The sequence below is a fragment of the Pelmatolapia mariae genome, linkage group LG12, assembly GCF_036321145.2.
Source record: "Pelmatolapia mariae isolate MD_Pm_ZW linkage group LG12, Pm_UMD_F_2, whole genome shotgun sequence".
Classification (NCBI taxonomy): Eukaryota; Metazoa; Chordata; class Actinopteri; order Cichliformes; family Cichlidae; genus Pelmatolapia; species Pelmatolapia mariae.
In genome coordinates this window covers 13,840,648-13,865,609 of record NC_086237.1, presented here as the reverse complement: position 1 = coordinate 13,865,609, position 24,962 = coordinate 13,840,648, and the positions used below count along the sequence as shown (strand labels likewise).

Here is a 24,962-nt window from a genome sequence, read left to right as displayed (position 1 = left end):
TAAGTGTGGTATTTCAAATCCGTGGTGTGACAAACCAGTCTTTAATTTGTATGTCAGTCTTCTACAGGGATAAAGGAACTGAATAACAAGAGAGGTTGTATTCTGAAATGTACCTTGTTCTAGCACGGCTAAAGGCCAAATCACCTTCCATTCAGTCAAGAAGTGAAATGGTTTGTCTTCAGCACTTCAAATTTCACAAGTATTTCACCAATGAAATATGCAGTGATTGGGCTCAAATATATCAAAAAGAGTAAAAAGAATATCAAAGAAAAAGATTTCAAAAAAGTCAGACCTTGCCACTTTTCGCAAACAGATGACAAGAATGCTGCAAATACCAAGAGCCCCGGCCTTTTATTCCTGGTATGTTCACCGACACAAAACTCTTTTTGGCAAATAATAAAAACACGATTAAACTCGCACAAATACGGGAAATTATTTTCACCTTTACTCTGAAAAAATGTGTTAAGTTAAGGTAAAGTCAATAACCCTGTCTAACAGCATTTGTTTGATTTTCATTGCAACATTCCTGAACTTGTATGCACCTTACGAGCTCTTGTGTCCGTTTCTAACATTCGCATGTCACGAACGGCTCCTGGCTGGTTACACCACAAAGATAGAGAAGCTGCGGAAACAGGAGTGGCTGAGCTGCAACGCCAGGCCCACTGGACCTCACAGCAGGATGCATGAGGAACAGAGCAATTCAACCAAAGAGCCACACGGAGAAAGGAAGACGGTCTCCGGTGAAGAAAAACTGCCTTCAATCTGTCAATTAAGTCCCTGTGGCAACATATTTAAGTGGGCCCTCTCTATTTTGTTTGACTCCCTTTCAAAGTGGGGCACAATGAGGAGGGAGCTGTGTCAATGGAGGCACAGTGTCCTTTTGTCGTGAGCGTGGTGGGTCCAAATGTATAATTAAGTAACGAGAGTAATCAGAACAAGGGCTCGGTGGCCAAGATCTCTCAGGAGAGGAGAAAGGGGGGATGTGTGTGAGTGTGTGGGTTCAAGGGTGAGTCCATGCCCAATAGCTTATCCTACTAGGCAATGCCAAAGGTTGGTAGGAGTCCTTGGCTGCAGAGTCATCACTAACAACTCTGTAAGATGTGCGTGTTTACTTATACCAGACATGCAGGAAGAAAATACACTTGTTGGAGGGTATAAAACAAGTATATCCTCTGAATAACAGAGTGTAGTCATGAACTGTCAAACCCACTGCTTAAATAGTACACACAACGACACCACAAGGAAAATAGTCTTTTCAATAATTAGTTCAATATAAATAGTGGTAAGAATTTTCCTGCATTTCAATGGGATTCATATCTATATTTCTTCTTTTCAGTTTACTGGTGGATTTGCTCATGTGCTCGGGCTGATCCTGGTTAAAAGGTCCACTTGTAGCTCAACTAAACTTTCAAGCTTTACTCTTTGATATAATGCAAAATTCATAGTTAAATCAATGACTGCAGAGATCTGCAATTTCCACTGCAATGTGCAACAGCTTGTAAGAGGTTCTTCTCCTGAAAAGGGCTAAGCATTTCTACTAGGGATATACAACTTAACCTATATCTTGATCACATTATTACAAATTTCAGGCCTTTGCATATACGTTCAACAACTAGAAATTATATTTTTTCTGCTTCATGTGCCATTTACATTTATATATAACATAATACTTTTCTCAGTGTAGATGCCTACATTTATACAGATGTGATGAAATTTAGGTGAATCTCAAACACTTTTTTTTTTGGTTGTTTAACTGAATAAATCATGAGTCTGAAATTTTCACCAAATTATTCTAATTGCACTAGAAAGATCTGCTTTATATAATTCGGAGAGCAGGTTAAATCCAATAGAGGTCTTTAAAGATCTGTCAGTACGACACCACACATTTCAAAAGCAGAGAACACCAGACCTTAACACTCTAGGATTAACCTAAAAGTACCACACACACACACACACACACACACACACACACACACACACACACACACACACACACACACACAGTACTTAAAAATGAAAATATTGGACACATTTTTATACAAAATATCTTCTTTTCTCTTCTTTGAACTAGTGCTTGTCAAAAGACAATCATTACAAAGTGCCGGGCATTAAGAAGAGAAAGTGGCAAAGGATTCTTGTCAATCAGTTTCCATTCAGGCTGTGAATTCCAGACAAATTAATTGCAATCCATTTCTATACTGCTAGTTAGGAGCACATCACAACCTGTTATCATCACCCATTTGTTCCCTCAGCATTCTGGTATTTTATCACGAAGAAATCACATTCAAAACAATGCTTCTCTCCATCTTCATCTAACTATGAATTGCGAAAAAAGAAAAGAAAATTGATCCACTCTCTAACATTACCCCTTCCCTGCAGAAAATGGAGTAAATGTATTCTTAGCATGCAGCTGAACGGATGACTTCCATCTCACAGCAGTTGTGAGCTCCATTCTATTACTGAGGACGAGTTTAAACCGTAGGTGATGGAGATGAACAACTGGCATGGTCTATTCCCTGGGTGCATGCTTGGCCTTGTTGTTGCAGCAGTAGCCATGACACTAGATATGAGGCCTCACAAGGCTGGAGCTGGCGAGGAGGAAAAATAATATCAAAAGAGCACAGCATGGTGCTTATCCTTTTACAAGTAGCATGCACTGTAGCAGAGCGAAAAGAGGAATAGTAGCTAGGGCTCAGACAGAGACAGGGAGAGCCACAGCACAGCAGGGGAGAGAGAGGTAGGTGGAAAGAGGGGAAGAAAACAACAGTAAGAACAGGCGGGGGGGATGCTATAGAGATGAAGGGATAGGAAGTGTTACAGCAGTTTTTGTCAGGCCCATATGTGATTGCCCTGTTGGGCTATAACACTTGGTCCATTCAAAGAAAGAAACACAATAAAAGTCCAAGATTGGCTCGTGTTTGTGCACGCATTGTTGTTGGCGAGAGCAGCGCTACGTCGTTTAGCACCCTATGCTTCTTTTGACTGTCTGCACGAGGGAAACAATTTTCAGCAAGAAGGTACAAGAAAGCCAAATGGTGAAAATGCAAAACCACAACCCCAAACAGAAGCCTCCCTAAACAGCGTGTCTGGTGGTCAGAGGGGACATTGTTAAAATCGAAAAGATACGCTGCTCACTAAGCTGCCTGACAGGAGCCAAGCCCCTGGTGGTTTTCGTCTCTTGCAGTACCCCCCGCCCCCCACCTCAAAAAAAAAAAAAAAAGGAAGAAAAACGAAAAAAAAAAAAAAAAGGCTAGTTCTTCAGAGGCATGGAGCAAGCAGCAACATCTGCACCTGGCAACCGCCAGCTACGAAGGGCAACAGGGGACCAGAATCAGTGGATGGCTCATCCACAAACCCTCCCTCCCAGCTTTCCACCTCCTCTCCAACCCCTCCTCCCCTCAGCCAGCACATCAGACGAACGCGTTTGACATTTACACAGCTTTCAACACTTCAGAGACAGGAGATTTATTCCGCCAGCGGCCCTGGCTGGAGCCAGGCCTCGACCTGGGCTAGCCCCCATGACGACCCTGTAGCTCAGCCCTGAAATGAGGCAGGGCTGAGAAAGAGAGTAGCATGAGGGAGGGGAAAAAAACAGAAAGAGAGGGATGGATGTCTCGATTCTCCTGGACATTTCTCTGGCAGATTCTGATAGACGTGCAAGGGGAAGACAATAAGCGTTGCGCATCCCGGAGCACATTAAAACGACTGGCCAAATTAATCACACAGTTCCACTTGTCACACTCGGAGGACAGTCTGCCATGAATTCTGCCTCAGAGATAGAAAGAGGAACACAAGAGGAACTTGCCCAGCAACGCAAATGCTGGCATGGCGTCAACAACTGTCTTCCTGAATACTGATCACAAGCCTGTGCTTGCTGCAAGAAATGTTGGAAAAAAAAGAGAGAGAGCAGGAGAGAGCTGCTGGCATTAAAGTGCCACTGTCAGTTCCTTCTCAAAATAAATAAAGCAGTAAATAAAATGAATAAAAGCAGAAGAGGAGAGCATAAAAGCGTCAGTGCTTTGATAATACTATTCGTGATAAAAGCTTGATTGGCTGTAATTTTTCAAAGTCACTGTAAGGTGTGTTTCTGCTAAATTATAGTCATATCTAATAACTGTAGATGCAATGGCACGACAAGGAACTGGCTTAAAGCAAAATTAACTCCTGATAAGCAACCAGTTGTGTTCCATTCAGGCCCAAAACAACACTAACACTTAACTGACGGGGAGACGGCCGCTGCATCACGACAGCAGCGAAAGAGCATCTGCTTTTCTTGATGTTTTATCCAAATGTATAAAGTTAAAGTGTTCGCAATGCAAAAGTCTACAGCGATGGAAGAAATGGCTTCAATTTATAAGACATTTCTCCAGGCACATATACTGAGATACCCCTGATTCTAAAAGAAGACCTCTAACAAACCCGGATCTCCTGGAGTGAGAGCACACAGAGGAGGTAATGGTCCATTTAGATGGTCGCAGACGGAAGCAGTGTCGAATACTGGTGGAACAACACCAATTTTCTCCTGCAATTTCCCTCCTGCAGATACTGGGATGAGGTGTGGGAGCGTAGGCGTCATGACCATTCTGATGGGGTCTGGATGCAAAGCCTCAAGTCCACTGGGGGACCCCCTGCTTGGGCTGAAACATCAGCAGGAGATCTGAAAGTCTCACTGGCCCTGCGGCAAAGCTTAACTTCAACTCATCTTTCACAATTTATCAGCAGGACATTTTAGTTGCATGTTCTTATGTGCTAACCCTTTGTCATGACTCAGTGGAGAGTTCAGATTTGTTTGCGTTCATGATACTATCTGCCTGGAAGAGCTGGACAATGCCATCCTCCATAATGCTTATCAAAACAAATCAGGGTTAGAGACTGAATCCAAGGTGAGCCGGAGCCTGATGGAGCCCTAGTGTGGGGAAGGTCAGCAGTCGAGCAAAACAGTTGGCGACAAATGTGGGCAAAGAGTGGGCTGAAGATGGAAGGATGCAGATGCAATCTTTAACCAAACAACTGCTTGTCCTGTTACTGGAAAAGCTTAATGAAAGGGAACTGGCAATTCCAGGCCAGGTGCTTGGCCTGTGCTCCAGACGATGAGAACTATGGCTCATGGATGAGTGGTGAAGCACCAGGCTGAACCAAAGCATAACACTATAGAATATTTATATATATAACGGTAGAGTAAATGATAGCGTTATACATGGCCATTGTGATGGTGTCTGGTTACATATATATGTAATCATGCAAGTGTGTTCAAAAAACCTTTAAATAGTAAAAAAAAATCAATTACTCATTTCATATCTTTGGATGATCAGATAAACCTAAAAATTTTGTATCTATGGTGAAACTAAATGGGGTAAAAAGCTTCGGGAATCTGGTGTATTAATGCTATTCATAGCAAAAACACACCACTGCATTTAACTTTCACAACCAGGGAGAGGGAAAAAATCAAGCAATTTATCTTGACCCTAATAGCTGTATCTGAAAGCACCACCTAGCAAAGTGATTTGATCACAGGATCAAATCTATACAGCCTTTTGACCCCTGACCTCCTCAGCAGGCAGCATGGGAAGTCAGCTGATTACCCTGGGTCAGCCTTAGAGCTCTGGATTAGGAAAGTATTGATCTCAGTGAAGATGTAGGGTCCACGGGGAATAAGATTGAGAGAAAAAGCTCTGCCGGGCAGAAATGATATCGACCAGCAGACCTAGACAGGCTCTCACGCAAAACCATATTTGAGCTTGGGACATTGGAATTGGCTGTGCAAACAAGAGAGGACTTCAGCAAAACCTCCTTTCACAGAGGCCCATTGAGAGAGGACAGAGAGAGAGAGTGATAGTGAAGGGGGATTGAAGAAGACAGGGTCGGAGAAAATGCTCTTTGCATTAGCCAGACACACCGTGGTCTCTGCTTTAGAACTGACACACTCAAATAAAGAGCCAGTAGAGGCCATGTAAATCAAGCTGAGGTGAGGAAAGATATAGTTCTTGCCCGGGACCACACTAAGCAGACTTTAACATTACCCAGAGTCCACGTAAACAGCACTGAGACCTGGACGCTCTCTGTTTCAATTCTATGAAAGGTATTTGGTGAGGTCAACGAGCAAGAAGGAGATGGGGGGGTGGACAGATTGACGATGATAACCCGCCTCCTTTCACTAAATTAGAGGACTGCCTTGCTCTCTCCAAGACGAAATCCCTCAACCCCTGCTTTCAGGATAACCCTGAGGGAGGGACAGAGCTGGCTGGGCTGCTGGTGTGATCCTTGGAGTAGTTTGGCAAGGGGAAAACAGACAGTAATGGCAGATGTATGAGAGAACAGGGAGCATTTATTCAGCTCAGAGAGAAAAAGGAAACTGCCAGAAATCTGATGGGACAGGGAATACACAACTGTGTTATGAATATAGCTGAAGAAGAAAAATGGGCATACAGGTAAGGGAGAATGAGAGAGAAAAATAAAACACTGATTTATGTTTTTTTTATTTTTTCTACTTATTTCTTTATTTTTTTGTCTTTCATGGGGCCCCTGCAGCTCCTTCTCCTCTCTGCTGACTGCAGCTAGTGCTATCTTGCCTTCAGAAATTAGCGTGCACAGACACAGACACACACGCGCAATGCTCGGTACCTCCCAGAGTTTTGACATGGCCCTGGGCCTGTTGCTGCTGAGCTGCAGCGGCAGACACTGGGCATTGGAAATTTAAGTCGGGGCGTAGGAGAAATTAGGCGAGGAGGCAAGGAAATGGGATGTTGACTTGAACTGGCCCTGGGGGCAGCTGAGAGTCTCCCTGTGCAGCTCCGTTGGCTGCCTGACAGTTTGATGGAGCGAGTGGAGGCTTCCCCGCGGCCCGAGCCGCCGTCTCTAACACTGATATAGCTCAGTGAGGAACAGATTGAGCCTCCAGGCATTGCTCTGTACTGCTACTCCCCTTCTCTCTGACTCTTTCTCGCTCTGTACTACTGCTACTAACTCTCTCTCCTTTGCTAATCCTGTGAAGCCAACAGAGACATGTGCACACACTATATGTGCATATACATATGAGCTACTGTGGATGTTCGCATGAAATAAAATACTACATGCATGCAAATACTTATATGCATGCGGACACTTTGATACACAGGCATAACAGCAATCCCCACAGAGAACTTGGCTCTCACTCTCTCCTTCTCCTCCCTACGACAGTAATGTGATGAGCACTACAGATGCTGTTTACTGAGCTCTGGCTGACACACAGGGGGAAGGAGGAGGAGAGGGAGGGTGGGATGGAGGAAGAGGCAGAAGGAGGTAGAGTCAGGGGGCTGGCAGGCCACAGCCATAATGAAAAGAATCTGGCGGCAGCCCACTGTGTGCTGGTCATGAGAAGCATGTGCCGCCGGGGGGCTCTACTGCTAATTTCAGGGGGCAGCCAAGCATTTCACGCTAGACTTGTCATCGGGCCAGAGGGGGCATTCATACTGGGTGACAGCAAATGCAAGAGGGTGGGTAAAGGGTTTGGCGGGGGGGGGGCAAAGAGCGAGGGCGAAACCTTCAGCTCCCTTACCTCCCATCCCCCCCTCTGCAATGATCAAACGTTATTATAGGCAGGGTACAGAATTACAAATGAGTGTCCTGTGGCAATAGCTGGAACTAGATTCAACTACTTTCTTTGCTCTGCTCTGCTCTCTCCTCAGGTAGCCACGAGGGGCACACTTCATCCTCCAACCCCTGCTGTCCAGACAGGATCTGATACCAGTGCTTGCATCTTCCTTGTTAACCTCACAATAATAATGTGTTACAAAATCTCCCACTTGCAGACAGATGCACTGTGTGTGCATTGCCCTTGGGCTTTTGCAGTATGGATAAAATCTGATAATCCAGCCAATTAAAACAGTGTTATTTTTCCACAATGAAGGACCAAATACTAAAAACTCTGATGGATGACAACTGCGTAACCCTAACCCTGCCATGTCATTGATGTTTCTTTTTTGCCTCGGTTACTTTCTTTCTTGTTTACAGGACAGGTAGTCTCTTAAAAGCTTAATGATTAACAGGCACATGTTTAATATGAGATACAGACTGGTCTGAGGATTCAGCATGCACTTTCTCTCATGAGTCACCCAGATAAAACGAGCACAAAGAAAATCAGACGGGGGAGAACTCGCTGTCAACCCGACCAGTGCATTCAAGATCCTACGAGATCGATGTGAGGGAGGCAAAAAGATGTAGAGTGAGAGCAGGAGCTACCAACTAAGGAGTTGATACTAACAGCTGGCAGCCTACCCACCTAAAAAGGGATGACTGAGTCTAGTCTGGAGAATCAAGCAAGAAAGCCAGGATGAAAGGAGAAGTGCGAGAGATGGAGTCACTAATAAAAGATGGGTGGGTGATGGTAGATGAGTGGATGCGGGACGGGTTGGGGAGGGGGGATTTTGAAACAAGCTGTCACATGAGAAAGAAAGAAAGGGAAACAGAAAAAAGTAAGACAGAGCAATCTAGACTGAAGGAGGAGAGAGGAAAGAAGGAGGCAGCCACATTGCACACTTCAGGCTGTGAATAATTTAGAGGAGCACTGGGGAGACGAGACGAAGATGAACACAAAACACTGGCAGCGTTTGACCTAGAGCTCCAGCTACATCAGTGCACATCACAGAGCGGAGAGCTCTCTCTTCCTCCCTCCCTCCCTCCCTCCCTCTTTCTCTTTTCCCCTCTTTTGCTCTTCATCTGCCTCCCTCTGTGTCAGGGAGGAAACAGCTGTACACTATTCTTGTTTCGCCTCACATTCTATGAAAGTCAACAGAATGGCTGACAACTCAGTTTCATAAGGATCTCTCTCTCTCCCTACTTGCTCTGGGCATGTCAGAAGAGTCAGAAGAGCCTTGCGTATAAAGGATGGATGTGCATCCAGGCTATACATGGCCATAAAGCTGGATACATGTCTGTCTGCAGATGCCCCTGGCATACAAAGGAGTAATGATGCTATCACATGATATCACAAGGAACATTTGCACAGATTTGTGGGATAAAAGCTTCAACTGCAGTTTTAGCCACCTCACTGCCCAAGTGTTTTGTTGTAATTTTGTAATTTACGTTGTTTTGTGCTTTACATGTGCTAAAACTGTTATTTAGCAGTAATAATTTCTTAATCTTTCGCTAATCTTTAACTCTCGCCAATTTAAATGGGATGATTTTGGTCTTATATCTTTGTTAATTGGACATTTTTTGGGTTAACAAGTGATCAAATTATAATTTAGAAAACTAGGAGAATGTGATGTCTAAAGTTATTGGCAGAACAAGAAAGTAAGAATCGGCTGATTAGTCGTGTACTTTCAGTTGTGAAAATATATGAATGCATGAATTGCGCTTGGCAGATTTTCGCTAAAACAGGTAACTAAATAAAAAGCCCCGAATCTCAAAACTCCAACATGAATTTTCTGTTCATTACTGTTGTTTTAAATGCATTTCTAACTGTCATTACATTTCAGTCGAGTCTCAGAAACTTAGGTGTTATATTTGACAGTTCAATGTCTCTTGAGAAACACTCAAAACAACTTGTCCGGAACTGTTTTTATCATTTAAGAAACATTTCTAAACTCAGACTACTAGTGTCAAAGACAGAACTTGAGATGATTATTCATGCTTTTATTTCTTCTCGTTTGGATTATTGTAACGGTCTTTTTACGTGTCTCAACAAATCTGCTCTGGATCGCCTTCAGTCTGTACAGAATGCAGCGGCAAGACTTTTAACTGGTATAAACAAGAGGTCTCACATTACTCCAGTTTTGGCTTATCTTCATTGGTTGCCAGTAAATTTTAGGGTTCATTTTAAAATTTTAGTTGTAACTTTTAGAGCTCTGCACGGTGAAGCTCCCCAGTATATCTCTGACCTGTTGAAACCTCATACTTCATCCCGAGCACTTAGGTCTTCAGGTCAGAGGCTACTGGTGGTCCCACGTACTAGGTTTAAAACACGTGGGGATCGGGCTTTTCAGGCACTGGCACCTAGGCTGTGGAACTCCCTGCCGTTGTCTGTACGCTGTCTAGACTCTACTGACTCCTTTAAAAAGCAGCTGAAGACATTTTTATACAAACGGGCTTTTAATTAATTTTAACTTGTGTGTCTGATCTTATTGTGAAGCACTTTGTGATTTTTATCTGTGAAATGTGCTATATAAATAAATTTTACTTACTTACTTACTTACTTACATAAACAATCTATGTCGGGATCAGTGCTGTGAGCAACAAGGACCGGAAACTCATCTTAAGCCAGCAGTAAATAACAGCTGCTTCAAGATTGGAGGTTAAACAGAGATTTCTAATGCTACCTTTGTCGAGGTGCCATAAATCACCTCATCTGCTAATGTGTGTGTCTGTGTGTGTATGATGAAAGGAACACTGGGCATCTGCGGTGGGAGTGGCAGTTGGGCGGACAGAGGGTGATGTGATCAACCCAAAAGGGAGGGGCAATTTATTACTGTAATTAAGGAGCAGTGAGATTAGAGAGGCTGGGTTTGAACATACATATTTATATATACATATAATACATGTCTTCATTTGAAAAAAAAAAAAAGATAACATGAGATGAGCAAAAACAAAAGGTCTAAAGATGGCAACCAAATAAAACATGAATTAAATCGGTTCCCTCTGCTTATTTTCTCCACCCCTCCCTCCCTCCCTCCCTCCTATGCCCTCTCACTCCCTCTCTCACTGTCTCTTGCTCAGTCTGTGTGGTTGATATTAATGGGACGTCCCTTGTTTGTAAATGTGCCAAGTTGTGTGCACCACTGCAGGCTGTCTATTATAGCAGGCCTCTGGGGCAGCTATTCCATATGGCGTCACATATGGTACTCAGCAGCATCAATTAATGTTGTTATAATACTGATTTTTATGAGCTGGGGTTTAAATCCTTTCCTATTTTTTTCCCTAACCCACGCTCCCCTTGTGTTCTCTTCCTAGCATCACTGTTTCTTTCATTTGTCAAACTGCTTCTCTGCCATACCTCAAACCTTTGACAATCTGACTTCTGAAGACTATCGAGAATACGAAAAGTTTTCTATGCCAAATAAGCTCCTACCAGCTCTGCTGAATGCTGCTCAAAGACCTTGAACACGTCTTTGTTCCTTCTATACTGCAGAACTAAACTATTGCCAATGTGTCAGTATCGTCTTTGAAGCTCAGAATTCGATCAGTAATAACACGGAAAACATGAAAGCTACAAAAACAAGAATTAGACAGGAATTACAGTGTGAAAACCAACTTACATTTGCATCTGTAACCAGACAACGCATTTACAGGAAATAATGTAGTTTTGGTCACATTAAGCTAGCATCAGGGACTATTAATGTGTTAAATTAGGTCTGTATTTATGCACAAAGCGATAGGCAGATGGATGTAAGAGCAGAATCTGAGGGGCCCTTTTGTTTCCTGGTGCCTTTGGTGGCGGATCTGACAGGAAGGGAACAAGAGCGTAGCAAAAAGCCTCGCTTAAAAAGCTCCCAGCCACACCAGCCTTGTCAGCGACGCCACAATTAGAGGCTAGATCACTGGCGCTTCCCAGCCAGAAACATCTCACTACCACTCCTCAATGGAGCTCTTTCGTTTGAGGAACACACTCAAAGCAGGATTTTAAAACGGTTCGGATGGCTAATCACTCTCAGGATGAAAGGCCCTGGCGTGTTCGTTTGTCTCAGCATGGGGAGCTTCCCTTGCCGTTTCTCTGTCTCTGATTCTGATTGTTTTTGTTCATTTCTTTTGCAGCAGGCAGGCGAGGCAGGCGAGCTGGCAGGCAGCGCTGTTTGAAGGTGCAGTCAGACCCAAGTGCAGGCCTGATGCTTTGTAGTGATATTTCCAGCAGCACAATCTCATTACTTTTTGACGTGGCAGATGCATGCAGGGGCGGATTGTCATTTCAAAAGTTCCATGAGGAAACGGAGACAGGAATGGAACTTCAATGACCTGCATGCCTTTGGCTCATCAAGACTGAATATATTAAACCAAATAAGACAGATAAAGCCCCATGAACCAGATACTTAAAGATGCTTTGTAAACTTAATGTCCACTCCCAGGAGTCTTGAGGGAATCGCTTTTCCTGATCTATATCTTTGTAATCAGAACTGTTTCAAAGCCTCGCAAAACCTGTTACTGTGCATTTGAGGAAGCCTAATTAAATACTGTGTACAGAACTGCACAAACACTCAGGCGGCACATATACATATGTAGCTAAGACAAACAGTGCTTTGTGTCTTAAAAGGAAAACTCCTGAGGGCTGCATTCCACACCTCGCAGAAACGTTTTCACATGGGACAATCACTGGCATCTCCCCTTTAAAAAGAAACGGAGGATGTCCCTTGGAGTTGATTTCACACGGACTTCTTTCAGAACAGAAGGAAAACTCGCGCTGTTCAAGAAGCTGCCAGGCGCTGATTGAAGCGCCTGGTTACCATGCAGACCTCGGCCTGTTGCTGGGGTGACTGTCCCAAAGTGCTTTCCTGGGTAATTTTCGAGGTCACTGGTTTGAGCACGCCTATGTGGTGCAGATGGGCCCACCCACATTCAAGACCCAGCAGGAGCTCTTTCATTAGGCCCAGTGAATGGCCTCATTCATCCCCTTCACCTCAATTGGTCACGCTGCATCTCTCCAGAGGGCCCAGGACAAACTTTTCTCTCATTCCACTTGCTGATCTTCCACGCACCACCCACCTTAGTCATGCTTCACTTTTGTTCAGGAGCATGTGGTGGCAGGCCTCATCTTTGGCCTCAAACTACCTTAGATGGAGTGAAGGTGGTATGTAACTGACATTACTAAGTTTATCCTACAGAATGGCCCAGAAAAGCCCAGATGGATGCCACTGATATAGATTACTGCGGATCAGAGACATTTTTAGGGTGCAGTTCTTTGTACAGATCTTTATGACTTATCCCGGAACCATGTTCCTCTAATTTAATTCTTTCTCAGTGCTGAAACAAATGCTGCAGCAAGCTCAATTTATCTCTAACTTGCTGCCCTTTCCACTGAATGCAGCTGCAGTGCTTAGCCATAGTAGAGGGTCCTCTATGCCCTGTCTCTTTTTGACCATCAAGTGAGTCTCAGGTCTAGCCTAGCGAGAAGTGACTAATTGTCTTGAGTTGTTAGTGTGCCTGGAATGAGATACACTTCACTTGGTGACAGGGTGCACAATAATTTGGTTTCTCCCTTCCTCCTCCCCTCCCTCTCTTTCTCCTTCTTGCAGCAGATTTAGCCCCCCCTGCTTCTCAAGCTACTGAGCTGTAAAATTGAATGGACAGCAGGCAGTATACAGAATGAGACCTGGCATCATGGACGCACTAACCTTGAGGAGGGCCACTGCTGCATGCTGCACCTAAAGAGATGGAGACAGAGCGTCAGCCATGTTGGACTGAGAAAGGTTAAAATGAGGAGGGAGGGAAGGCCAAATGCAGAGAGAAAGGTGGACCTGTGCTAAAGCAACAACACAACAGCTTAGCAAAGCAGGTCTTCATCGGCATGAGGATGGATATACACTCAGAAAGACACCAGTGACTCAACCACAGAAAGACACACATTTTATGAAAACAGTTCATCTTCAAAAGCGCGTTTCCCAGCAGTTTTAACAAAAACTCGTCTTGGTAATGAAATCAACTTGTAGCTACTCTTGGAACAAATCTGAGCAATCAATTAATATGAATCACAAATTCACTGGCTGTGGCTTAGATGTGAACAAATGGAGCCCCAGTCCCTTACAGATGATATTAGTGCTCTGAGCTGCTCTCTCCACGAGAGATTAAGCAGGTTTGTACTCTCCCTGGCGGGCAGCACTCCCCCCTCCAGGGTGCTGCACTATCATTTGCAGGAAAATTACTTCAGTAATGAAGAATCCAGGCCCATAAATCCTCATGGCCTCACCTTCCTTCGCCGCCCAAGTCTTGCTGAACAGCTAGTAAAAATTCCCTTTAAAAAATTCATAGTGCAATTTTGCTCAAATCCCTCCCAGCAAGCACAATTATGGAACTTTCATCTCAATTGATTTATGTCCTGGGTAAAGGGGGGGGGGGGGGGGGTAGAACTCAGTGTAGGCTGGGGAAGAGGGTCTGGTTGGAGGGGGGGCAAGTGGTAAATCACTGTTTTTAAAAGGGAAGGTGTACGGCCTTTTGTCAATTTCAGTGCATGTGTGTTGTGCAGGTGATAGAGAAGTGTATGAATAAGGGGAGGAGGAAGAGGGAAGAGAACATCTGACGGGTTTGAACGCAGAAGTAAAATGGCAAAAAGGAGGGGGCTGCGGCTGGGAGTGGGGGGCGGTTAGTGAGATGGGGGCGAAAGGAGCGGTATTCCACTTGATTAATAACACTAATCAAATTATACAGTGTTCCACTGTGCCCTGAAATCTGGGGCCATAATGTCCTCTAATGGTGAGGTTCATGGAGCTAAACTTCAGAGGGAAAACACAGCGCTGACTGCTGCATGCCTTAATGAAGGCAGTAAAACATCCATTTCCAGAAGCCATGAAATGAAAGGCAAGATTGTAGATGTGCACCCAGTGGCTCCCCCACTGCAAAAAAAGAGAAGGCTGTTAACACAAAAGACGGTGCTGGGGCGAGTGAGACAGACAGACAGACAGACAGCAAGAAAGAAGGAGAGCTGCAAGGCCTTAAAAAGAGAAATGACAAGATAATAATATAAATGAAGACATTTAAAGGGCAAGAGCACCAAGAGTAAGCGGGTATATATAAAGTAAAGGGATGATGAAGTGAGGATAAAAAGACAGATTGGTAGATACTCTTTGTGCGTTCTTTCCAGAGAAGTTCTCTTCTGGCACGAAGACAATCATCTGGGTCTGCTGATTATGGATGAGCCAGGCTGCTTTACTATGTCTGTTATACTTAGTGCTGCTGACAGCGACCACAATTCATCACTATTTAGTTGCTGATGCACCTAACCACAGCATCCTCCCTCTCATCTATCTCAATACCACTCCATTAGAGAATTCCTCCGTCCACCCAGGCATGTATTTTGTTGATCCACCTATCCATCTGAATGTCCAGTCGTCCATCCATCCATGAGTACATTTGTCTACTCATTCAACCTGCCATCCATCTGTATGTCCATTCATGCTTTCTTTCATTCATTCATCCCTCCACCCATTATCCATCCATCCATCCATCCATCCATCCATCCATCCATCCATCCATCCATCCATCCATCCATCCATCCATCCGTGTTTACTTTCATCTATCCATTCATCTTCTGTCATTTGTCTGCTGACGATCCAGTCATCTGTCAATCCATCCAGTCTGGGTCAATAGAACGAGCTCACCGTCAGTTAGTTGCTCCAGACAAAAGTCGACTTCTCATTTCTTGGCATTATGCAGCACTAAGCCAGCAGATCTCCGCTGGCAGTTCCACACTTGTATATCTGACATTAATATCTAACCAACATGCAGAAATCACTAGGGACTGTGTGGGTGTGTAGTCCAGCAGAAAATTCCTGCTGCATTATAACAAAGTGAAACTCAAACACACTTAGATTTATACAAAAGCATTATGTTTTGCATTTAATCTACTAAATTGCGCATGCTACCAACAATCAAATCAGGCTTTGCATCTTGAGTAAAGTAAACACTGCTCGTTGTCCTTGGGGCAAAAAAATCATCTGGAGAGCAAGGGGGAAAAAAACAACAAAGATGAGAAAACACAGATTGCTATTGTTATTATTATCATAATTACAGCTGTGCTTATCATGCGAGCAGCCTCAATCAGGATGAAATACAGTTTCATTTGATGAAGCTTCCTGTTTTGACTGGCTTGAGTTTGGGAGCCACACACTTGGCTGGCGTGCCAAAAACTCAATCAGGCGCAATTACATAGCCATCAGATAGAAATGTAATTGATTTGAAGGCTGACATGAGATATAACTACATTACAGTGGAGGCACAGTGGGGAGGCTCCTTGGGGACAGGGCCTACGGGGAGCTCATTACCACCAAGCTTTGAATTATTGAGTGCTAAGGCAGTGACATTGAGGAATAGAGGCGGGCGATTGGCTGTAACAGCTCGACAAGTGTTTATCTCAACTTAGAGCAACCTAAGACATTCGAAAAAGTTGTCAGTCCATGTAAGAATATTGCAAAGGAAGAAGTTGCAATGGTTTGGAGTTAATGAGAGCATATCACGTCTGCTATTCCCATTCTGAGTATTTGTAACAAGTACAAGAAAAGGCACAAATACACTGTAAAGTCATGCTTGGGCGTCACTTCTATACTAGTAACATGTGTTGGGTCACATATTTGGTGCTTTACGCACTTTTTATTTTGTGGAAACACTGCATATCATGCTAACCTCTGCAGAATTTTCAATGTTTGCTTAGGATGTTACCTTTTAAAATTTACATTCACTTATGCTACAGCAGATTTTTCTCATTTGGTTTCTGTTTCTGTTAATGTGGTTGTTTGTGAGCTTGCTATGTTCAGTTCCCCATTCGCCCTGCAGGTGGTATTTATCCTTCAAGCTCAGGTCCTCTGTCAGAGGCCTGGGAGTGCAGTATCTTTGCTGGTCCTAGAAATGCACCTCTGGACAGAGATCTAGGATATAATTCCTGGGATCTGCTGGAGCCACTCACCCAGTTTGGGGGTCACCCGCCCAAATGCTCCGATTACCACGGGGACCACTGTTGCCTTCACCCTCCACATCTTTTTGAGCTTCTTCTGTCCACCACTACTATGTTCGGTTATTTAGCCATTACCAGTTTGTCTGTTTGTATCTAGAAGACCTACAGGATTACAGCTTGACTATATGATGATAATAAAAATCCAGGTATATCTTATAGACACACACACACACACACACACACACACACACACACACACACACACACACACACACACACACACACACACACACACACACCTGTATTTTTTATTATTTCATCAGAAACCATTTAACCTGCCTTTCTTTTAATGTCACAGACACAAAGAGCTTAAATTAGGTGGAAATCTCCCTTGAGTCAGAAGGGTTGAAGTGGCCCATCTGCCTGACCCTTACCACTAGCCTACGGGTCGTTTCCCATAAGCGCTGAGCGATGAGTGCTGAGAGGATAAAGATATAAGTCACTGTGGAGGGACTCCTTCATCCCCCAGGAAGTGGTGACTGCCTACCTCTGGGAGAGTTATGCCCTCTAGGCTACTACCACTGATCTTCCTGTGTCTATCTTATTCTTTCTATGACTCCTCTCTCTCTTCTCACACAGCTCTCCTGTGAGCTTTCCCGCAAAAATGAGAACTCAATTAATTCAGGCGAAATGAGGACGAGGGAGGAGGAGGTAGAGGCCTGGGTAGCCCAGAGCGACACCGAATGAGAGAGAGGAAAGCCTAACAGAGCCGTTTGCCGATCTGCGGCCTGGAAACAGCAAACGGAGCATGGGGTGACTGTGCATGTGCGTTAAGTCTTCAGCTGAGTTAATCCTGTGTGCACTTTAAATATGGCTGATGAGCAAATGCTCCTCATTGCTGAGGGAGATGTTGGGTAAATAGACAAGTCACAGGAAGACAGAGACTGGAAAAAGAGCGCAACCTGAAAGAGCCGAGGACAGAGGCGACATGATTAAAAGCCTGCTGACATTCGGTGCCCAACAAGTTGTCTGTTATATAAATGTGATGTTAACTTTAATAACGTTGGTAGCAAACACTGTAAACGTGCAGTTCTAAATAGATGCACTAGATATTTTAGAAACCTCCAGTCTGTGAAAACTAGGTGAATGGGCTGCATCTATGTCACGTAATGAAGATGTCATGTGACCTATGACCTTGGGATCGAGGGCCTACTGTCAGTGTCACAGATGCAAAGCTCAGCCTTAAAGACATCAATCTTGCATGAGCTTGGTCAACCTGCTTAATGTTACATTAGGGTGCCACGAGCAACCACACAGCTCAGATAATTTTCTCGTAGCCTTGCAGAAAAACTGGCAGAAAACCAGCTCTTAGCCTGGGCTAAGGTTTGAGGTCACCAGTGGATACACATAAGAACAGGACACACACACACATAGACACACAGACTGGAACTATATAGAGTTATAAAATACACAATATGAGGTGACAGTACACTACATATGCTAAAAAATAAACCAACACTTGAGTCGCTTTTTTTTTTAATCTAGACTCTTACTTGAAGCACACAACAAAAAACAAAAAAGCAAAACAAATAAAAAACAAATGACCCATTTTTACAAAAGTTCTGTTCAGTGCAACAGCGTCATAAAAGTAACCGCTTCCCTGTGACAGAGTGTAAATCTCACAGTATTCAGGGATACTTTTATGTTCCATTTTGACTGCAGTACATATATTACAACATTTTATCAGTCCCAGCTCCAGGACAAGGCTAGTAAAACGCGCGAGTCAGACAGTTCCAAATTTTCATATGATAAATACCTTACTAGCGAGAAGCCAGGATGGGCTGTGGCATTTGGTGTTTCCAAGAAAATCAGTATGCCACTAGTACTCAGAGTGATTGAACAGGCTGTAAACAGAAGCAGCAGACTTGCTCGACGCTTTCTGGGAGATACTAATATAGCACTACTTCCAGGAGCTGAACTGTAGGATAGAGGAGGGGTTTTGAAGTTCATGAACTGAGCAGGGAGTGCGAGAGCTCTTAAAATTACCATGTCCCTGTGCACGACCCAGTGTCTGCATTTAAGTTCAGAGTAAAAGCACAAGACTGCTGAGGAAAGTACGTCAAGTAAGTCATAAGACACCCTTGGTCAATGGCTGATAGTGTTCCTCGCATTAGCCCAAATTAAAATTAGATCTATCTTTAACAATCTAATAAAAAAATGCCATATGATGACACTTTGCCTCATTTATACTTTCCATCTTCTTCTCCCCCCATACCCTCGAGGAGAATTCATTCTCATTTGTTCATGGTGATTGTGAAAGGACTTTCTTTCTTTTCTTTTTTTTTTGCTCAAGTAGCATGTCAGTATTGTTGCTGTCTGAAAAATTAATCACAGTCAGAGATAATTTTTTCCAGATCTATGTCCAATCAAGACATTTTAAGACTTCAGCTGGTCTTGTTGATATTATAGGTCAAATTAGAGCCAATAGGAGCATTAAGTACACAATTTAGCACTTTAGCTGAAGGCATGTGTTTATGTCTTTACCAACATCAGCTGACGTTGATACTTTATTGAGCCTAAGGTTATTACACTAATAGCTGCACTAATATAAAAAGAAGGTCAGGTTCTTCCATGGCCTGAGTTTAAAGCTTGTTTCTAATGAAGAGAAGTATGGAGCATTTTAGCACTAGGCAAACAACTCAACATGTTTATTATTTCGCCAAAAATATATCCTGTTTCTTCCCAAGCTCTCGCAGCAAGGTGAACACAGTTCAGATGCATTTTAAAATCTTGTCTTAAAATGTCATCTGTTTGATGACTAATTAATTTTTAATTTAAGATGGCGTTTTCACAGAAATGTAACAGGAAGGAGGGCGAGCAGGCAGTGAGAGTTTAAGCTCTGCAGCTATAGCAGTTTCGTTGGTGGTGAGCCGTTGTAAAAATGTGAGAAAAACCACAACCTATGTGCCTATTGTGCAAACATGTGAAACCACAAGGGTGCCATGAGTTGCTAAAAGAGCAGGTTATCTATATATGGGGTTAAGCCACAGCTACACACAAACTGAAAGTTAGTTCTGTGAAATACATGTTTAGTTTTCAAGCCTCGGACAGCAGAAAAAACTTGATATGTGAGGAGAAACATGAAAAAAAGCCAGACTGGTAACCACACAGCAGCAGGTTACTGAACGATCTATTAAGGTAAAAGACTTTCCTAAAAGTCAAAAATAAAGGGTACCGTTTGGAATAAAGTTGCTTAATCCTCAAAAAGAGTCACAGAGACTTTGTCGAGAAGCTCTGATGCTGCTATGGAGGCACTCGATGTCATAACAACCTGAAGAGATACTTCCTCTCGAAAAAATGAAACGACGCGGCATAACAGACGAGTACGCCGTGTGTCTGACAATGAAGCTTTTAGCCCTATTCTGTGAACGCACCGCTCCATCCCCAGACACATGCACTACTTCTCCTCTGACCTGAACACGAAACCTGGACAAGAAACACTACGCAACAATTTGGTTTTGTTTGTCCCCCTGGGGCCTTCCTGGCTCTCGGAAATCTTACCCTGGCATTCGCCATAATCCCCGGAGAATGAAACCAAGGCCCAGCAGCACAGACAAAGCACCAGGTGATTGTATATCTGTGACAGACCACCGTAGTAGCCTCTAAAAGTGGCCCCCGTGACACCAATAATTTGACGTCCCTTCTCCTGTTCCACGCTTGGTCTCAAGGGTTGCCCCGTATCAACTTACATCTAGCCAGCTACCTTTGAATAACAAGAGCTGCATCAACTTTAACTGACTCAATTGAGAAGAACTGCACACAGTTAATCTGGCTTTTGGCTGGTGCTGGCAGAGTAGATGACATCGGTGTCTGGAGCTGGAGAGTATCAGTTGACCTAGACTAATTATTCATAAGGCCTTGTTGTGATGGCTGCCGCAGTCAGTTCAGACAGGAGCGGCTGAAAGGAAAGCATATACCAATCTGTCTAAGACAGAGCTCAAACAGCTGGGGACCTACAAGAAGCTATGAATGAAAATCTGAAACCTAGAAAGCAAAACAATGTCATTAAGAACAGTCAGCACTCTCTGAGTGATCTTGTGTAGCAGCCGTAAAAGATTGTATATGATGAAGTGAAGAATATGACTTAGCAGGGTCACTCATGCATGGCTAATAGGAGAATGATGAATTGCCTTAAATAATAGCGCACTCCATATCCTCACAACCAAGAGCAGACATTGCCTTGAAATTTGTAATAACAGTAATTGTGATTTCAACCAATAGTCCTCCAATACAGTAATAAATACATGCTGTGTTGCCCATGACGAGTCTACTAAAAAAGCATCTGCTGGCAAAGCCTGAATTTCACTCTTGCACAGAAGGCATTTAAAATGTCCAGATGTCTGTGAAAATTTTCTGGGAAACACTAAATCTTTGACTGAAGCATAAACTTAATGATTAGAACGCTCGCAAGGAAAGGAAAGAGAACGCGGTTCAACTTCAAGCTCAGACGAGCTGCTTTCTCACCTCTATTTACAATCAAAAATGAACCGCAGCAATGTGTACCCACAAGCACACATACAAAAGGGGCACTTATGTGCAAGCACAATAGCGTGGCAATTAGCGGCTAGAGAGGAGAAATGCTGGATCGGTTACAGTTGTTGAATGTTAATTACAGCGTTTTACGGCATTGAGGAGATAACGAGTTAGCGCCTGGTGACAGCAGCGACATGTCCTTTAACGAGAGCCGTGGAAATTTATGAAACTTGAGATCAGGGACAATGAGGCGTTACTGGCTTGTCAGGCGCTCTTCTGCTCACCCTCCCTTTGTCCTAATGAAGGCAGACATTTGTTTCTTCCTCTTCTCTGCTTGCCCCTGCACTGTTAGCCTGAAATGATTATTGTTCATCTAGGAAAGGTAAAAATCAGCTGCTTGGGATTCTGTCCTTGTCAGCTCTAAATACCTTATCCTCGCACAGCACCGCTGCTATTGTCTAATCAGTTTCTGTTATAGTTGTAAGGTTGGAGAAAAACAACCACAAAACGTGTGGACACGTGGCCAAAGATAAACATGGGGTCATATTAGAGATAATTCCTTGTCTGGCGCAGGAAACGTAGCTGCTAGTCAGACAATTGTGAGTGACCATTCATTCCAGTCTTTTTAAATAGCCAGGGATCAAGAGCTTGGTAAAATCCGTGAGGTTAATGTGGTCATGTTGTGAAGCCTGGTTTGGAATTTAGGTTAATGGAATCATTGATAGGGCTCAGCTCTAATGCCTGCAATGCTTAAGAGGATCCATACTTTATGATTTAGACAAATCCTGGGACATTCTTCAAAGTTTCCCCTGCTGACCTTGGCAAAACAGACAGAGGCGCTCACACGGGAGTGTGAGGATTTCTCTGGGACTTTACAGCCGCTGCTAAGTAGAATCCCCCAGGCTTTATCAATGCCTGAATGGAATATTACATCAGTTACACTGGGGCAAACATGGGCCCCAGTGGAAATATTAAGAGTAATAAACTTGTAAAGAGAGCCTGTTTTCCCCTCTTCCCTGTCAAATTACTCTAAAGAATTTGAACAAGAATGTACAGTAAAATGGGGAATTCTTGAAATTGTAGCTCATGTCTAGACTAGGACTCGAAAAAAAAAAATGCACTCCTCTGACTTCACAAGACTTAGCTCTGGTCATGTTATTTATATCATACACCAAAGTGACCCCACTTTAATGCAGCTGTATTTCTAATAAGGAATGCAATTATAATGCTTGTGAGAATGCTAATGTTGTGATTTAACTTCTAATCTCTTCAGTACTGCTGCTGGCCTGCTACCAACACTTGTGCTGGGAAAAATGGTCATTTAAGTGGGCTGTAGCCTAGAAGAAGAAGAGTGACTAACCTGCTGGTGAGAGCAAGGGGAGATCTTTTAAAACCAAAGAAGATGGTGTTCAGATGTCAATAAAAACAGGTGTTAACCAGCTTAGCTGAGATGTTAAGAGCTTGGATAATCCTAGCCTGGATCCAAGAGGGATCCTGCTCTGGAATACTAATGCTTAGGATGCACTGTTAAATCACACACGGTTGATTAGGGGATTGGATTGGGCCTGCTGCTACAGGACATCAAAGCTCAATTTGCATTTGCTAACAATTACCAAGATTTGTAGAATAAGAACTGTACACATATAGTTAGAATTATGGGTCATCCAGGTTCACAATCAGCTACTGTGCCGTCAAAAGATTACGCTGAGAAGAGCAACGACACATTATGTTATGGATATGTTACACAAGAAAATCCAGGATAGAAGTCTTTATTTTCCAGACTATAAAATAAACCACAGCAAAAAGTACTTTTCTGATTTGTTCCGACTTGCCTCATCCTCTTTGCTTTTGAGAGCTCAAATAGAAATGAATATTAGTTCAAATGGCGTTGTTTCTACAAGTTGAAGCCTCTGTATATAAATAAATAAAAAACAACCTCAGCCAACTGCAGAGCTTTCATGCCAACAGCTACAGAAATGCAGCTCCAGTCCAATCAAAGTTACCCATAGGCCAGAAAAGCAACAGCACGCCTGTGGGCGCCACCCTCAGGCAAGCAAACTTGGGGGGTGGGAGTGGGGGTGTGCAGGGGAGCTGTTCAGCTTTGCAGATCCTGTCGGTTAGATCTGACTATATCAGAACTGTGGTATTAGTAGGAAAAATATGGTTTTCTTGATTGCAGTGCTTTCCAGTGATAAAATGATGTGCTTGTTGGGTTACATCCTGTGGAAACGGTGTCAAGCCCATAAACCTTGTTTTGGTGCAGATACATGAAAGAGCTACGCTCTTCCTTCCTCTCTGGCAGCCTCATGGTAGATTTCAATGAGCTTTAAGATGAAGAAACCAGCGAAATATCAGAGTTTTGTCGAGGTTCTGTGATTTGTCTATGATTTCTTTGCTTTGTCTGTTTGTCTGTATGTAAGCAGGATTACTTACAAAGTTATGGATGGATGCACATTTAATGTTTTACCAGAGGAGGGGCTTAAAAATGTCCAGCTGCAGCTGTCCTGTTGGATCGGGGGACTCTATTCATCCTTGATGTAGGGGAAACTTTAAACCTTGGTGTAGGTGTACAGTCTGGAACTGCTCCTGTTGTGTGCAGATTAGTAATTGTAGAAAAGATCTGACAGTGACAACCTCTGCCTCTTAGTTTGTTAGATGGTAAATCACAAGTGACTTTCTTGAGGTAGCTAATATATTAAAAACATCATTTTTTTTAGAAGCAAACTGAAAAGTTCTGGAAGATTTATAATTTCAAAGAACTGCAGTTCTTAATACGAACCTACTGTAATAATGAAACGCTATAAGCACTCAAGAGCAATTTACGTCACTGAGGGGCAGATACATCAAAGTACTGCGCTGGTGAATGTGCTCATTTTCAGCTCAGAAATTATCTCAGTACAAACAGATAGCACCTAAAGGGAAGGAATCACCTAAAACACTAAAGAGAGAACATCTTCACAAGGAAGAATGAGCCCAAAGAAGAATAAGCAACAAACATGGTCTCCTCTTTTAAATATAATTCGAAAGCAAGTAAACACACTCCGTCTTTCCCTCAAACCACCACCTTGTTTTTAAAATCCTTCATCAAGCTCCAGGATGAGACATCCATTTGGACAAAACAGATTCCCCCCCCCCCCCCCCCCCCCCCCCCCCCCAAAAAAAAACCCAAAACAAAACAAAACAAACAAACAAACAAAAAAAACATGTGACACTCATCTGTTTCACTTAATCTACTTTTAATGTACCACCTGGTCTGCTACATACATTCATATACTCTTACATACCACTCCATAATCAAATCAGCATTTGGTGTCAGGGTGGCTTGTGGTTCGGGCTGTTCTCATTTGTAAACACCACCTGCCAGTTCTCACTCCTCTTCACTTGCCGGGTGACATTAGCACAAGCGTGAAATGTGATTTTGCATTGAGCAAACCTCTGCACCGAGCACATCTGAGCCTGCCGACCTGGAAAACAGGCAGAAATAATCTACGGTCACCTAAGTCAGAGGGAGCTGTGATGCATTACACAGAACACAGACACTGGCAACTAATAATAAGCTGCTAGGTCCTGCTCTGAGTAACTTGGGATGGTTGACTCCTGTGGCCCCTCCGACAATTTGTCTCTTTTTCTTTTGCCACACAGTTTCCACAGTTACTTTGGCTGTTTCATTGTCTGCCAGTTCCCTTTTTAATGCAGAATCAGGCCTTCGTTTTTACTGTGTGTTTGTTCACTTTTGGACTAAAATCTAAATGGTGTCCTTATTTGATAAGCATTATATTGCATTTCATGCACGGCACCCTGCTGGCCACTCTGGCTACTCAGCCACAAAGTCATGATCATAATAAACTCATAATCACTTAAA

At 43.3% G+C, this 24,962-nt stretch overlaps 1 protein-coding gene across 11 annotated transcripts in view; it reads right to left on the bottom strand.

Moving 5' to 3' along the window:
* fbrsl1 (fibrosin-like 1) overlaps positions 1–24,962 on the bottom strand; it is a 273,826-nt gene that overhangs the window by 87,846 nt on the left and 161,018 nt on the right. For 9 of the 11 annotated variants that reach the window (XM_063488923.1, XM_063488927.1, XM_063488918.1 and 6 more), the window contains exon 5: positions 13,299–13,328. The exons of the other annotated variants lie outside the window; for them this stretch is intronic. In XM_063488923.1, the coding sequence (XP_063344993.1) occupies positions 13,299–13,328 (30 nt within the window). The remainder of the gene's footprint in view (positions 1–13,298; positions 13,329–24,962) is intronic. 11 annotated transcript variants of the gene reach the window in all.